Below are 14415 nucleotides of genomic sequence, written 5' to 3'. Positions count from 1 at the left end.
TTTTTAAATATTTATACATTTTTTCAAGATTGTAAAAAACGAATAGAATTTGTCCATTATTTAAATATGAATATGTTGATATATAATACTTACAAAGAAGAAGGAATTATAAGAAGAAAAACTGACTAAGGAAAATTGAAATATATATTAAATATATAACTATGTATCTTTATCAAAAAATCTACGTTAATAAGCTAAAAATCTAAATTTATAAAATGGCGCTTTCAGCAACCTGAATGTCTAAGTCTATGTTGTTTATATCATTATAAGTTCTTTTTATAGTCCTTGAGCCTCGTAGACATACAAGTGCAGATCTTAACAGAGAGAAACAAGTCTTGGCCCTAATCCATGCCATTGTTTTGTGGTACTCTTCACCTTTCTTTCGGGCTATCAGTTCAGCAAGCCTGCTGTGATATGTTTTGCATTCTTTACTCATACCTCCTGTTGTACAAAAGACAAGGGGAGTAAATGTTCCATGTTCGATTTCGTTTACTCTTTCGGTGTATTTCCGCTTCTTGTCATTTTCATGTAGCTTGTAGATTTTGGGTAGATCTAGATCTTTGTACGTATCTGCATTTGGGTGACAAACCCTTACGTCAAAAAAGGCAGAACGTTGCTTCTCCCAGAAACCTCGTGCATGGATGTCAAGTCTTGCGTCTGCAGCTTTGTTTGCTCCTTTGCTTAGTTTCTCATCTGAGATTGATTGTAACAAGGGCTCAATCTCTACGTCGTTGCATACTGTGCTAAGAAGCTCAGCCTCCAGATTGCGTAATTCGTTGTGACGTTGAATTACGAATCCACCACGTTTACATATCATTGCGTGATCGACCGAGAAATCTTCACCACATACGCACTTTGATAGAATGTCTCTGAAAGACCAATTATAACGGAGACGTAAAGCGTCTCTAAATTCTCTCTTGTTCAAGTCGAATCCCATTTCCTTAAGAGGAATTACAGTTAACCAGGTTGATGCTCCTTTCTCTGCGGCTAAGTCCAAGGATCTGGCTGTAATCTTTGGTAGACTTTCCTTCAGGCTTTCAAACGCATCTTTGGATGCTTTTTCTTTCTCAGTGTGACATTTCTGCTTTGCTGTTTTCACTTCAATTTCATCTGGCAACTCGTGAGACTGGGAGATAATCTTCTCCACAAGTGGGGCACTTACTTTGACTGACGATGAGAATTCATACTTTGCGTCAATACACGGGTTAGTAATACCGATACCTCCATATCGTGTCGGTAGCGATAAAATCTTGCGATCATCTTCATCACAATCTTTTTGTGTCATGGCGGGTATAAACACGTCGGAGATGGCAGCTTCTAAAGGTTTCAGTAGGTCTGAGATATCTGGAAGTGTGCGAAGAAAGTACGTCCAGCGATGTTTTAAACCAAACGTGTAGGCAGCGTAACAGGCCTGTGGCTGTGATAGAGCAAATTCTGCTAATTTGGTGATCTCGTTCACCCAGTTGTCAATCTTTTACGTGACGTACTCGTTTAGAAACGATCTGGAACCAAGAACTGCACCAAGATGTTTGTGCCCCTCCACTGTTACATTAATGGGTGTATCCTTAAAAGTTTCTCTGACGATTTCTTCTTTTGGTGGCTTTACTATAACCCAGCACTTCTTTGCGTTGGGGAAGTACCCAAGATCTGGTCCGTACTGGTTAAGAGTGTCCCACCATTTTTTAAGATCCGCTGCTTTTCCTACACCACTAGCGTCATCAGCGAACCAGCATTGCTTGGCGTCAGAAAAAGCCTGCAATGTTGTAATAAGAGGCTGCGTACTCAACGCGTACATACCCATAGCCAGTGGGTCCCCTTGTGTTGTTCCCTCAGCTGATACGAGTTCTTTCCCGCCTGTGATGAATAATCTTGCTGACTGTCTGTACGAGTTGATGGCATAAACTGCAATAATAGGGCAAAGGATTCTGATGTTGTGCAAAGCAGCAGCTCTGTTTAGTGAGTTGAAAGCATTTGATGCATCAATAAGAAGTACGGCATCTGTGTTATCTGCAGCAAAGATAGTATTCATTGCGTGAACTGCAGCTTCATTCCCTGATCTCTGGCCTGCACACAATTGGAGAGAGCCACTGGTCTCGATGACGTCATCCTTTGACACATTCATTACGCACTTTCCAATGATTCTTCTGATTACCTCTCCAACTCCAATGGGTCTTACGCTGCCTTCACCTTTGTCAAGCGGTATCAAACGACTTGCAACTAATGCCTCTATGGTGGTGGGATCTACATATGTTGTACAGAGGATCTTTGTCATTGTGGCTAGTGCTTCACAAAGCTTTGAGGAGGATTGCTTGAATGACTTACAGGCAAGAATTCTTCTGAAGCCATTAGCGTCAATACCTGAAGGGCCACCCGAGCCTTTAGTTCTCAGGGCTGCTTGTCTGATCATATCACCGTCTATCTCACTATAAATTGACTCGGGTATCTCATCATCAATTGGGCCGAATAGCAATGATCCCAATTTCGTTGGCTGTGGTTCAGGATGCTTCTCCTTGAGTTGAGTCATGACGTCATCTGTAAGTGGTAATATGCCTCCGTTTGTTGATTCATTTAAGAAGCGCAATGCTGAGTTAATTTGTCCTTCCATCACAAGTTTTGCAAAGACTTTTGATTGATCAGGTGGACATGTGGTCTTGTGTTTCTTCATGCGACTTTGAATTATCCTCCCCTCGCGAATTAATTGATTGAGCTCACCGACCTTCCAGAGTGCGAGACGTTTCGCCAGAATGCGCTGGTTTTCTTTAGCTTTAGACTTTTTATTTGGCTTTTGGAGACCCACAGCCAACAGAACAAAGGCAGCTTTTAAGGCAATATGCTGTTTGTCAGAGCACGCATTCCAATCATCTATGTGTAAAGTTATTTGATCGATAAAATCTCTACCAGTTCTCCCATAAGGAACTAAAAAGACATTTCTCCTCCAAGTTGTTATTTCGTTGTAAGCTTCTAGTATGGCCATGGTAGGAATATTAATTTCCACGCCTTCTAAATTTTTACCCCAGCAGATTATAGTTGGTTTGTTAACGTTTGTATATAATGGAAGATTACCAGGCTTACTCACGCTTTCAGAAGAACAATCACTAATTGAAATAGATGTACATGTATTCTTATCGATCTTATCGATCCATTCAGCGTTATCTCTTGGGAGAAGATTAATGTTTGTAATATTCAAATTCGTTGATGGATTCGGTTGACTAGATACATATTTAATTTCGTTCTCGTATTCTATAGAATTTTCTTGTAAAATTGAGATATCAACTGCTGAAGAATTTAGTCTATTTGATGCAGCTTGCTTTTCCTTTGGGTTTTTATTTTTGGATCCTTTAGGTCGACCTCGTTTTCTCGGTTCCACTTGCGTGATCGTTGACTTCTCATTGACAGGTTTTCTAGGTCTTCCTCGCTTACGCTCAGTTTGGCTGTCATTCGCAGAAATAAGGTCATCTTGGTTATTTATCATCTTTCCAGCTTCTCCAAAATAAAGTATTACGGCTTGGATAGTTTAGTTTAGATTCATTATGTTTTAATTGAAGAAATATGGCTCCTTTGTAGGAGCTCCAACGGGACGTCCTTCCTGCACTGCCTCCAAACGATAAATGAAATAATAATAATAATAATAATAATAATAATAATAATGATAAAAATGATTTAAAAAAAAAAAAAAAAAAAAAAAAAAAAAAAAGCAATAATAATGATAATTTTAATAATTTAATAATAATAATAATAATTTAGTTTAGGAAGAGAAAAATTGTATTTGGTATCTATATAGATATATATGACGTATAGATAATAAAAATGATAATACTACTACTAATAATAATAATGATAATTATCTTTTAATATGTAGAGAAGGTGATAGATTGAAGGCATTTAACCCGTGAAAACGATATTAGACTTATAATGAAATAGAGAATAAGGGAAAAATATCAAATGCCCTTGGCGGGAATCACTATAGTAGACCAGAATTCCATTGTTTTCTTTTGCATCTAATTGACTATTACAAGTTTGCAAATTTGCTTTTCTCTCGTATTTGAAGTCACTATTTTTTTATATTTTTGGTGGAACAAATCACTATATAAAACGCTGCCTTGATGAGAACAGTTTGCTTCCCCAAGACAATGATATTATTTATTTTAATTACCGTACTTTTTAATGTGTTTTTAAAGGTCAGGCACAGATAATTGGAATGAGTGCAACCTTGAGTAATATTAAAGAATTACAACAATTTCTACGGGCAGAGGTGTATGCAAACGACTTCAGACCGGTAAGAATCTGCTCAATTTACAAATTCTTTGTATTTTTATTTCTATGAAAAAATAGCAGAACTTTATTCAGCAAGGGGTGAAGTCAAAACAATGGTCCAAAATAGGGACCCGATTTTATGAATTAAGGTGGTGGGTACCGGTACATACCCCCTAGTCCTTCCTCAGAGACCTGTTCAAATGCTCGATACTGGCGGTCTGTAGTGGCAATTTCTATACACAAATACGTTTTTTAGCATACATGCAGACAGACAGTCCATTCATTTCTATGGTTTGGCTTTTAGTTTTGGAGATATTTGGGGGCAAAATCTAAGATTTCACTTCCAGAGGTGGTGAGTACCGGGTAACACCACCCCTCCCCCCTAAATCGGGTCCCGAGTGAGATGACAATTGTTTTGCCCTCATGCCCAAGTAGTAGGAAAAGGAGAGTTCTAAGCCACTTTCTCGAGATTGTCCATGTGATCAGCTCGCAGACAACCAAAAAATCCAGCTTCTACAGCTTGTTCGTTTTTAGCCTATAATACAAAATTTTTTTCCCTGACTGATTTCTCAGAATTTGCACACGTCAGCAGTTCTCAGAATTTGGTCCACCATCTTTGATTTGATATCACGAGCTGATCACGTGATTTCTGGGAATAATGTCAGTTCTTGATTTCCAGGAATTTGGTCACGAGCTGATCACGTGGACAATCTCGAGAAAGTGGCTTCAAACTCTCCTTTTCCTACTACTCAGCGACAGCATTTTTACTCGGCCTTATTTATAAAATGCAAGCCGTTTTTCTTCCTAGTCGCTAAATCTGCAATCGACCACTATGTCGCATGCGTCTTGTGCCGCTGTGATGCATTGAAGGCTCAGGCCTACGAATATTTGCCGAGCAGTTGCCGATTGATGAACGTATTATTGCTAGTGCGCATGCTATCCTGATTCGATGTGCTAAATCATCGAAGGCTCTAATCGCATGGTTATTACTCAGCACAAGGGCTACAGCACAAGGCAATGCGTAGTCGGCCTTGGAAGACCTTGTAGCATGGGGGCAAAATTACGTGTAAAGCCAACCGGGAGTGTAAAGAAAGCCTTAAAACGAATTATGTCTAATACGCTCGTGTCACATAGAAACGCACACGCCGTTCGCGGTAGACCTACACAAAAAGATCGTTTTCGGCAGTACTAACCGAGGTGACAAACACAAAACATAAGTTGCCGTATTGGATGAAGCAAAATATAATGTAACAAGCAACTGGAAAAGTAGTTATTTAATGTAACTCTTACACTAAATATCGTGATTCCTTTGTTTGTCTTTTATTGAGATAAATGCTTCTAGAGCACAGTAACATATTGTGTATTAAAACCCATCGTAGTGATAAGTTTGGATTGAGTGCCAGGGTACGACGGATGGTCGTGACCATGGCAACTTATCATGTCCACTGCAAAATGTCAATGGCGACAAACATCTCGGTGGAGATGTGCAATGCATATTTAAGGATTGATTACTTTGTTGAACAAGGCATTTTTTTGAACAAAGGCATAGGCATACAAGGCTTTCACACTGGCATACAAGGCTTTCACACTGGCATACAAGGCTTTCACACTGGCATACAAGGCTTTCACACTGGCATACAAGGCTTTCACACTGGCATACAAGGCTTTCACACTGGCATACAAGGCTTTCACACTGGCATACAAGGCTTTCACACTGGCATACAAGGCTTTCACACTGGCATACAAGGCTTTCACACTGGCATACAAGGCTTTCACACTGGCATACAAGGCTTTCACACTGGCATACAAGGCTTTCAAGGCATACAAGGCTTTCACATTGGCATACAAGGCTTTCACACTGGCATACAAGGCTTTCACACTGGCATACAAGGCTTTCACACTGGCATACAAGGCTTTCACACTGGCATACAAGGCTTTCAAGGCATACAAGGCTTTCACACTGGCATACAAGGCTTTCCCACTGGCATACAAGGCTTTCAAAGCATACAAGGCTTTCACATGGCATACAAGGCTTTCACACTGGCATACAAGGCTTTCACACTGGCATACAAGGCTTTCAAGGCATACAAGGCTTTCACACTGGCATACAAGGCTTTCACACTGGCATACAAGGCTTTCACACTGGCAATACAAGGCTTTCACACTGGCATACAAGGCTTTCACACTGGCATACAAGGCTTTCACACTGGCATACAAGGCTTTCACACTGGCATACAAGGCTTTCACACTGGCATACAAGGCTTTCACACGGCATACAAGGCTTTCACACTTGGCATACAAGGCTTTCACACTGGCATACAAGGCTTTCACACTGGCATACAAGGCTTTCACACTGGCATACAAGGCTTTCACATGGCATACAAGGCTTTCACACTGGCATACAAGGCTTTCACACTGGCATACAAGGCTTTCACACTGGCATACAAGGCTTTCACACTGGCATACAAGGCTTTCACACTGGCATACAAGGCTTTCACACTGGCATACAAGGCTTTCACACTGGCATACAAGGCTTTCAAGGCATACAAGGCTTTCACATTGGCATACAAGGCTTTCACACTGGCATACAAGGCTTTCACACTGGCATACAAGGCTTTCACACTGGCATACAAGGCTTTCAAGGCATACAAGGCTTTCACACTGGCATACAAGGCTTTCCCACTGGCATACAAGGCTTTCAAAGCATACAAGGCTTTCACATTGGCATACAAGGCTTTCACACTGGCATACAAGGCTTTCACACTGGCATACAAGGCTTTCAAGGCATACAAGGCTTTCACATTGGCATACAAGGCTTTCACACTGGCATACAAGGCTTTCACACTGGCATACAAGGCTTTCACACTGGCATACAAGGCTTTCACACTGGCATACAAGGCTTTCACACTGGCATACAAGGCTTTCACATTGGCATACAAGGCTTTCACACTGGCATACAAGGCTTTCACACTGGCATACAAGGCTTTCACACTGGCATACAAGGCTTTCACACTGGCATACAAGGCTTTCAAGGCATACAAGGCTTTCACACTGGCATACAAGGCTTTCACACTGGCATACAAGGCTTTCACACTGGCATACAAGGCTTTCACACTGGCATACAAGGCTTTCACACTGGCATACAAGGCTTTCACACTGGCATACAAGGCTTTCAAGGCATACTTGGCTTTCAAAACCTCGCGAACCAATCTGTTCCGAAATGATCGCTCAATAACATCTTTTAGTGTGGACTGTTCGCGAATCGTAAGCTTAGTGTATGTATTTGTAAGTATTTGGAGCGTTGGTAGCATAAAACTCCAAATAAATGCAAGTAAAAAGCGAATAGACTTCATGTTTCAGCGATAACGAGCCCCAAAAACTGACGCCTGACGAAGAGAAAAACCTCGTGGTGATCATCTAACTGTCAATCACGGACACTTACATAATACTAATTTACCCTGATTGGACCGTTGGTTGTCAGGTGATCCTGTCAATCACGAGTTTCAATCATTCACACAACACTACTTCAACCTGATTGGACAGATCGTTGTCATGGTATCGAGCAATGAGCCACGGGTGCTATTGCGCAACTTGTCGAATTTGTGGCGCAGGAAACAGGAAAAAAAGAAAAAAAAACAAACGCATTTTATGACTGGGACAGGTATCCCAGTAAAAAGATTTGCAATCGGATGAAACACGTTTATGCACCAGCGTTCCAAACGTGGAAGGTAGCGGTCAAGCGTGAGGGAGCCCTTCAATAAAACTCTAGGTACGCTTCGCGCAGCCATGTTAAGAAGGACAAACCATGGAAAGGGTCGTATAAACTAAATCGTTTAGCGACTAATAACTTTATTTCTAGGTAACGTTGCACGAGTACGTAAAAATTGGAAAGTCCGTATACTATGTAAATAATAACGAAAGTGGTCTAAGCACTCATCCAGTACGACATATAACGGACAAGGTTAGAAACTCAATAAATAGCATTTAGCTTACGAATTTTCTTGTCTACATATTTATGAAGAAGGCTATTAATCTCTGAATATTAACGTTCGAATATCGCACAATCATCAGGTAAACAATGCAAGGAAAGTAAAAGACCCAGATAATTTGGTTCTCTTGGTAACCGAAGTCATTCCTGAACATTCCTGTCTTGTATTTTGCTCTACCAAGCGCAATTGCGAAAATGTCGCGAAACTTTTGGTGGATTTCTTACCAAAGTAAGTAACATTTTCAAAAGTGATATTTTATCTCAGTGCTTTCGAGCTTATAATCAAAAGAACTAAACAATCGATCTTGTTGAAATAGCTTCCCCTGCAATTATTTCCTTTGGGCTCCTCGGGCATTCCCGGGGGGAGGGGGGAGAGAAGGTAAAAATCTTAAAATCTCCAAGATGTATCATTCAAATTATACGAATATTTTGCGCATGGCATTCAACTATAAACTTCACGTAGAACCAATACTGAAAATATAGAGTTTGTGTTTATAGGCAAAAAAAAAAAAGAAAGAATGTTAATAAGCCTGAAGCGAGATGACGTTTTACCCCCGACTTTATACCATAATAGTTTTTAAAATTCTTTCATATTAAAATTTTTGATTCCTTAGAGAATACAGGAACAATAGTCAAATAAAGAACAAAAGCAATGTGAAAAGGATTCTGGTCTAGAGACGGGGGTAAAACGTCATCTCGCTTCAGGCTTATTTTATTTATTTATTTATATTCAATATTTTACAGAAACATCTAATTTAGCACAGGCTAGTATAAATAGAGTTCTGTATAAAATAAATATGATTACAAAGTAAATACACACCATCAATTACAAGTTACATTACGATACGATATAATAATAGCTCAAAAGAAGACAATGCGCATAGTTATTTCTAGCGAATTAAAATGGCGCTTGGCCTCTCCGAGATTGGAACAATGTCTTATATCGAACGGAAGTTGGTTGAAAGTGCACTCTCCATTTATGCGAAAGCTTCCTTGGTATTTGGCGGTTTTAGCTGGTGGAATGCGGAGTCTCGGTGCCTAGTACCATAGGTAAGGTAAGTTTGTCCTAACACCTATGGGTTGAAAAAGCTAAAATGAATGAAAAAACTGAAAACCTTAATAAATTTTAAAATTTTAACCTCATGAAACAAAACCACTGGCTATTTAAACGAGCAAACAAATGAACAGCAAACATTTCTTTAATTTTTTTTTCTCTATTTACTTATGTAGGAGTCTATGTGAAATAAGAAGGGAAGAAAGGAAATGCCTTCTTCAAGCCCTCTTTAACCAGGCAAATGGCGTATGTCCGGTTCTTAAACGAACTATACCATTCGGCATAGCATATCACCATAGTGGACTGACCGTAGATGAAAGAAAGTTGATAGAATACTCTTACAGTAAAGGAGTTCTTTGCGTACTGACTTGTACTTCGACTTTGGCCGCAGGAGTTAACCTTCCAGCCAAAAGGTAAGATATACTTATTTCAAACATTTTGATTCAAAATATAGGAAATAGATCTAAGGCCAAAAAGTATTCCTAGAAATAGCAAAATGTTATTCTGATGTGTTAATTTACATTACAATCGAAACATATATGCCAAATACAACCCAGAGAATATTTCGCTTACGTAAGAAATTAAGAACTGACATACGTGTTTTTTAAAAAATTAGTGTATTTCGCCACTGTTTCGATAAAAATTACTTGTAATTTTCAAGAACCCATTTTCGTCGTCAGAATTTGATTTTAGACAGGTGGTAATGCTTTGCAAATATAGTTTAAAATATACAGGGGGAGCCAGCCCGTACCGCTCGGAACGAGTTACATGATTGGATTAAAAAACAATAGATTGGTCATCCAAACAATAGCACAAAACCTAACCTTACAAAAGCGCGGTAATCTACTTAGGGAGCAATGAAAATCAAAATTTCGAGCGGTGTACTGGATTACTCGAACAATTCCTTTCCTACAAAACGGACATGTTGCGCTATAATACCCAACAGACTTTCAAAAGACTCAAGGGACCTTTGCGGTCTTCTCTTAAAGGGTTCTGGTCTACAGTCCGATCAATTAGCACGTGCCAACTGTCAATCAATGTCACTATGTTGCCAAGTGATTAAGAGAGGGCGGAGCTAACGATCACGTGACGTAAATTACTGCCTGCGCATGCTGTTTTTGGTTGACTACTGTAATTACGCGTAAAGACTAGAAATATTGAACTAGAAATATTGATTTACTGAAATATGTAAACAAAGATTTCTAGCCTAGATGATGAGGTCTTCGAATAAACGAGAATATAAATGCTTGACCATTTATACCTACATAGACCACAGAGGAGGCAACAAGGGCTTTGCGACCCTGCCTTACGTTCAAGTCCACAAGTTTTTATCAATGTTTGATTGTAATGTGTTTAACCTAAATAAATAAAGCGAGAACTAGAACTAGGATTAGATAGAATAGTTTGGATATGCCCGACCATGGAAAGATTCAAACATTGTACAAGATTATAGTCTCCCTCGCATCCGTTTTTAGTGTCAGTCGTCACGCAACGCTCCCTCCCCACAAGGGAGACTATGGGGAGGGAGCGTTGCGTGACGACCGACACTAAAAACGGATGCGAGGGAGACTAACAAGATTATAGCACCAACAAAAAAATGGCTGAAGATTTTAGCACATGAAAAAATAAAAATTCCATCTTTTACAGAGACTCGGCCCAGAAATATGGTCTATGACGTAATATGTTGTAAGTTAGATCACTGTTGTTTTTTTTTTGAGTGTGGGCTATCGTAATTTGGGTGTTTTATGATCGTTGTGTATTGTATTCCTTTCACTTTTTTTTCATCAGAGTAATTCTCCGAGCACCATACATTGGAAAACACATCATTAGTCGTAGTCAGTACAAGCAGATGATTGGTCGAGCAGGAAGAGCAGGAATTGATACATCTGGCGAGAGTATTTTGATAATAAAGGAAAGCGACAAGGCAAAGGTTACGAGCTTCTTATCGACTTATATCTTTAGTTTGGGATAACGCTTGTCCATTTCAGATCACGTGTACTCCTCTATAGAATAAGATTATTTCCTTGGAGTTTCATTCTTAATTTTAAGCTCTACCGGTAAATAAGGAAAACGTGGCCTGAAATGTGATAATAGCGCTATAACAAATGACCTAATTTATTTTTATTTTTTATAACACTCAAGCTAAAGACCCACCTTTATCCTCGATACATTGCGCGGCGCATTGTAATAACAATGGCTTTACGTTCAATCAAACAATGGAGTAGTCTCCCCCACAGCCGCTTTCAGTGTCGTCACGCAACGCTTTCTCCCCTGAGTAGAAAGCGTTGCGTGACGACACTGATAGCGGCTGTGGGAGAGACTAAGAATGGAGCTGCTTTTCTTTTTATTTTGTTAATCAATTCTATTTGTTTTATATTTTACCAGTATGTATACGATTTGTCCGCGCATGCGCTAGATTATGGCTTCGTAGTGTCTCACAATCATTTTTTTTTTCAAGTTGTCGTAGAAGATTTATAAGTGATCTCGTCTCTTTTATACGAGAAAGGCCATTAAAGAGAGATACGGCAGTATATCTGCATTTGTAGTACTGCAGTGGAAGGTTATTTTACTATCAGAATCGTGGATTACAAGATATGATTTAGGATCAAATTCCTTTAGAAACTCGTGAAAGTGTTCAGAAAACATTTAGGTTGATCTAGCATTAATACAGATCGAAGATGATTTATACTTACCAGTCAAGGCAAGTAGTAACATATTGAAGCTTACATTATTTGAATTACAGTACTCTCGGCGTTAGTCTCCCTCGCATCCGTTTTTAGTGTCAGTCGTCACGCAACGCTCCCTCCCCATAGTCTCCCTTGTGGGGAGGGAGCGTTTTGTGACGACCGACACTAAAAACGGATGCGAGGGAGACTATCTCGGCGTCCACGTATCAATGAAATATTTTGCTCTAGTCATCGGATAATTTACGTTTTTTGAACGTTTTATCCATACCTATACCTAAAGAGCTAAACTTATTCGGTCTCCACCATCTTGTTGCACTCAAACACCTTCTCAAATCTCTGAAGAGCCCCTAGATTCTCTATCTTTGAATATATACTCATCAGTTTTTGATACAGCTTTGACAAATTGTATACATGCCAATGTTATTAATTCAATCAATTCTAAAGAATACGTCTACTGTTCAGGTTAGAAACTTGTTCAGCGGCCCGTATGACAGCTGTAAAAGCAGTTTGCTCTACCAAGATGGCAAAGGAGTGCGTATTTTGGTCCTCAGTTTGCTGGGATTAAAGGTATGCTTTAATATTGGTGTAAAAGGCGAAACTGGAAATTCATTAAGAGCAGATGTCCACTAATATCGAGCAAAATCGAGAATCCGCGGTCACAGTCAAAATTTCGATTTTGCTCATTTTTGGTTTGCTGGAAGGTATTACCGAGTAAACAAACGTGGTGTAGTTAGTTTTTCAAAAAACCGCTAAAATTCTGAGAAATCCGAGAAAAACTGTTGGCCCAGCTGCGATCTCAAAAGTATGCAAATTTTCAGTTGAATCAAACAGGTCCTAAAACAACTAACGCATACAGAAGAGATGTTTGAGACTTGATTGGGTATAAAATAACGGTTTTAGCTATTTATTGAAAGCGGTCAGATGATATTTAGAATTGAGTGGTATTCACTCATAGATTTGACCCTTGCTACGCCAAAAAAAAAAAAAAAAAATTAATCAAGTGCGGCACTTTTTTTCTCAATGAAACTCACGTCATGAACTATTTCGATGTTCTTCTAGAACATATCCAAAAATCAGTTTGGGTTATTGTATTTAGGGTTCATACGGAGGCCGTGAACATTGGGTATTTTCGACATTTTTTTACTGTCACTACCCGTCACTACCAATCACTCGCCATCACTACCCATCATTACCTATCACTAACCATCACTTCTATTCCCAACATCACTACCAATCACCCACTCAAAAGCCCTCTGAACACCAAGTGTCTATGTCTTAACAGTGTCTCGCGGTGTTCTTCTGGCTTTGTGTTTAGGTTATTGAGTTTGGGGTCTCTCATAAGCTCATCATCAGCGTGCAAGTGTTTTCAATGCTTTGTAGTCCATATTGCTCGTTTATGTTTCTGCAAAGCGAACAAGTTAGTTAGAGCTGTCTAAGATGCTATTTTCGACTTGTGGTTCGCTTCGAAGGCTACGACATTTCAGCAGTGCAGTTTGGACCGATTAGTTCTGTATAATTGAGTTATTTCGTGTTTTGCTCTCCAATTTGCCTCACTTTTGTGGTTTATAGCTCTCTAGTAGTCGAAGTTTAGCCTGGTCTTTTTACTCGTTACTTCTACTAAGACGAGATAACTAGCTAAAAACTAGTCGTGTTGCAGCCACGTGTATTAGTCTTCGCTCCAGTCATTACAGGTTACGCAATAGATTTCGTATTGTAGTGTAAAAGCTGGCTTATTTATTTCATTATTACTAGTAAGTTTGGCTTGGTCCAGATTTATACTGAACGTCAGTTGTATTCAGTGCTATTTTATTACCCGCTCTTAGTTTTATGGAGCAGATGTGAATTGGCTTTTCGAATTTTTGCCTGCTCTTGTTTATTTTTTGCGTTAGGTGGTTAACTATAAACAGCTTATTGTTTCTTGTTAGCCGCATTTGGCTTGGATTGATCTCAGATCTCCCCAGTGTGAACAAGCCCTTAGACATGGTGCTGAAAACCAATTTTATGCGATTTTAGATCTAAATGAAGTATGCATGAAGTATATGGCTAACTTCTCGATATACTTACAAACAATGAATTTTTGCCAACAGCTCTGCTTCACCCAAACACAACTGATTTCTGCAATTAACGATACGCTGTTGGCCATTCAAACAGAAGATAAGTCTTTCGCGCAGGAATGTACATTGAACGCAATTAAAGATCTCGTAGCACTTGGTCTCGTCAAGGGGATCTCTAGAAAATCTGGAGATGTCAATATTGATGTAACTAAGCTAGGTCATGCGAGTTATAAAGGTAGGTTATTCGTTCATCTGTCTCCCTATTCATGGTACATTTCTTCTAGTAAAGAACCAGGGGTGCCCTGGAAATTGTTTTTAACAGTTTTTCCCCCGACATATCCAACAAGACACCCGAAATATAGAAAACTGTGGATATTG

The 14415-nt window shown here is 39.4% G+C and overlaps 2 protein-coding genes across 5 annotated transcripts in view; one reads left to right on the top strand and one right to left on the bottom strand.

The window, feature by feature from the left end:
• The window catches only part of LOC116295794 (helicase POLQ-like), a 29690-nt gene that overhangs the window by 8920 nt on the left and 6355 nt on the right, over window positions 1-14415 (top strand). For all 4 annotated transcript variants that reach the window (XM_031703724.2, XM_031703723.2, XM_031703725.2 and 1 more), the window contains 7 exons: window positions 4179-4276; window positions 8114-8215; window positions 8326-8471; window positions 9473-9709; window positions 11085-11226; window positions 12446-12550; window positions 14071-14272. In XM_031703724.2, the coding sequence (XP_031559584.2) occupies window positions 4179-4276; window positions 8114-8215; window positions 8326-8471; window positions 9473-9709; window positions 11085-11226; window positions 12446-12550; window positions 14071-14272 (1032 nt within the window). The remainder of the gene's footprint in view (window positions 1-4178; window positions 4277-8113; window positions 8216-8325; window positions 8472-9472; window positions 9710-11084; window positions 11227-12445; window positions 12551-14070; window positions 14273-14415) is intronic.
• LOC148909842 (uncharacterized) lies at window positions 186-3597 on the bottom strand. The gene has a single exon (XM_089032913.1). It carries the CDS (start codon window positions 3470-3472, stop codon window positions 1475-1477), a length of 1998 nt encoding a protein of 665 aa, XP_088889039.1. The 5' UTR covers window positions 3473-3597; the 3' UTR covers window positions 186-1474.

This window comes from Actinia tenebrosa, unplaced genomic scaffold (genome assembly GCF_029948245.1).
Source record: "Actinia tenebrosa isolate PJP-AT-01 unplaced genomic scaffold, QUT_ActTen_1.0 PGA_scaffold1__47_contigs__length_23844297, whole genome shotgun sequence".
NCBI lineage: Eukaryota > Metazoa > Cnidaria > Anthozoa > Actiniaria > Actiniidae > Actinia > Actinia tenebrosa.
This window is presented reverse-complemented; position numbering and strand designations above follow the sequence as displayed.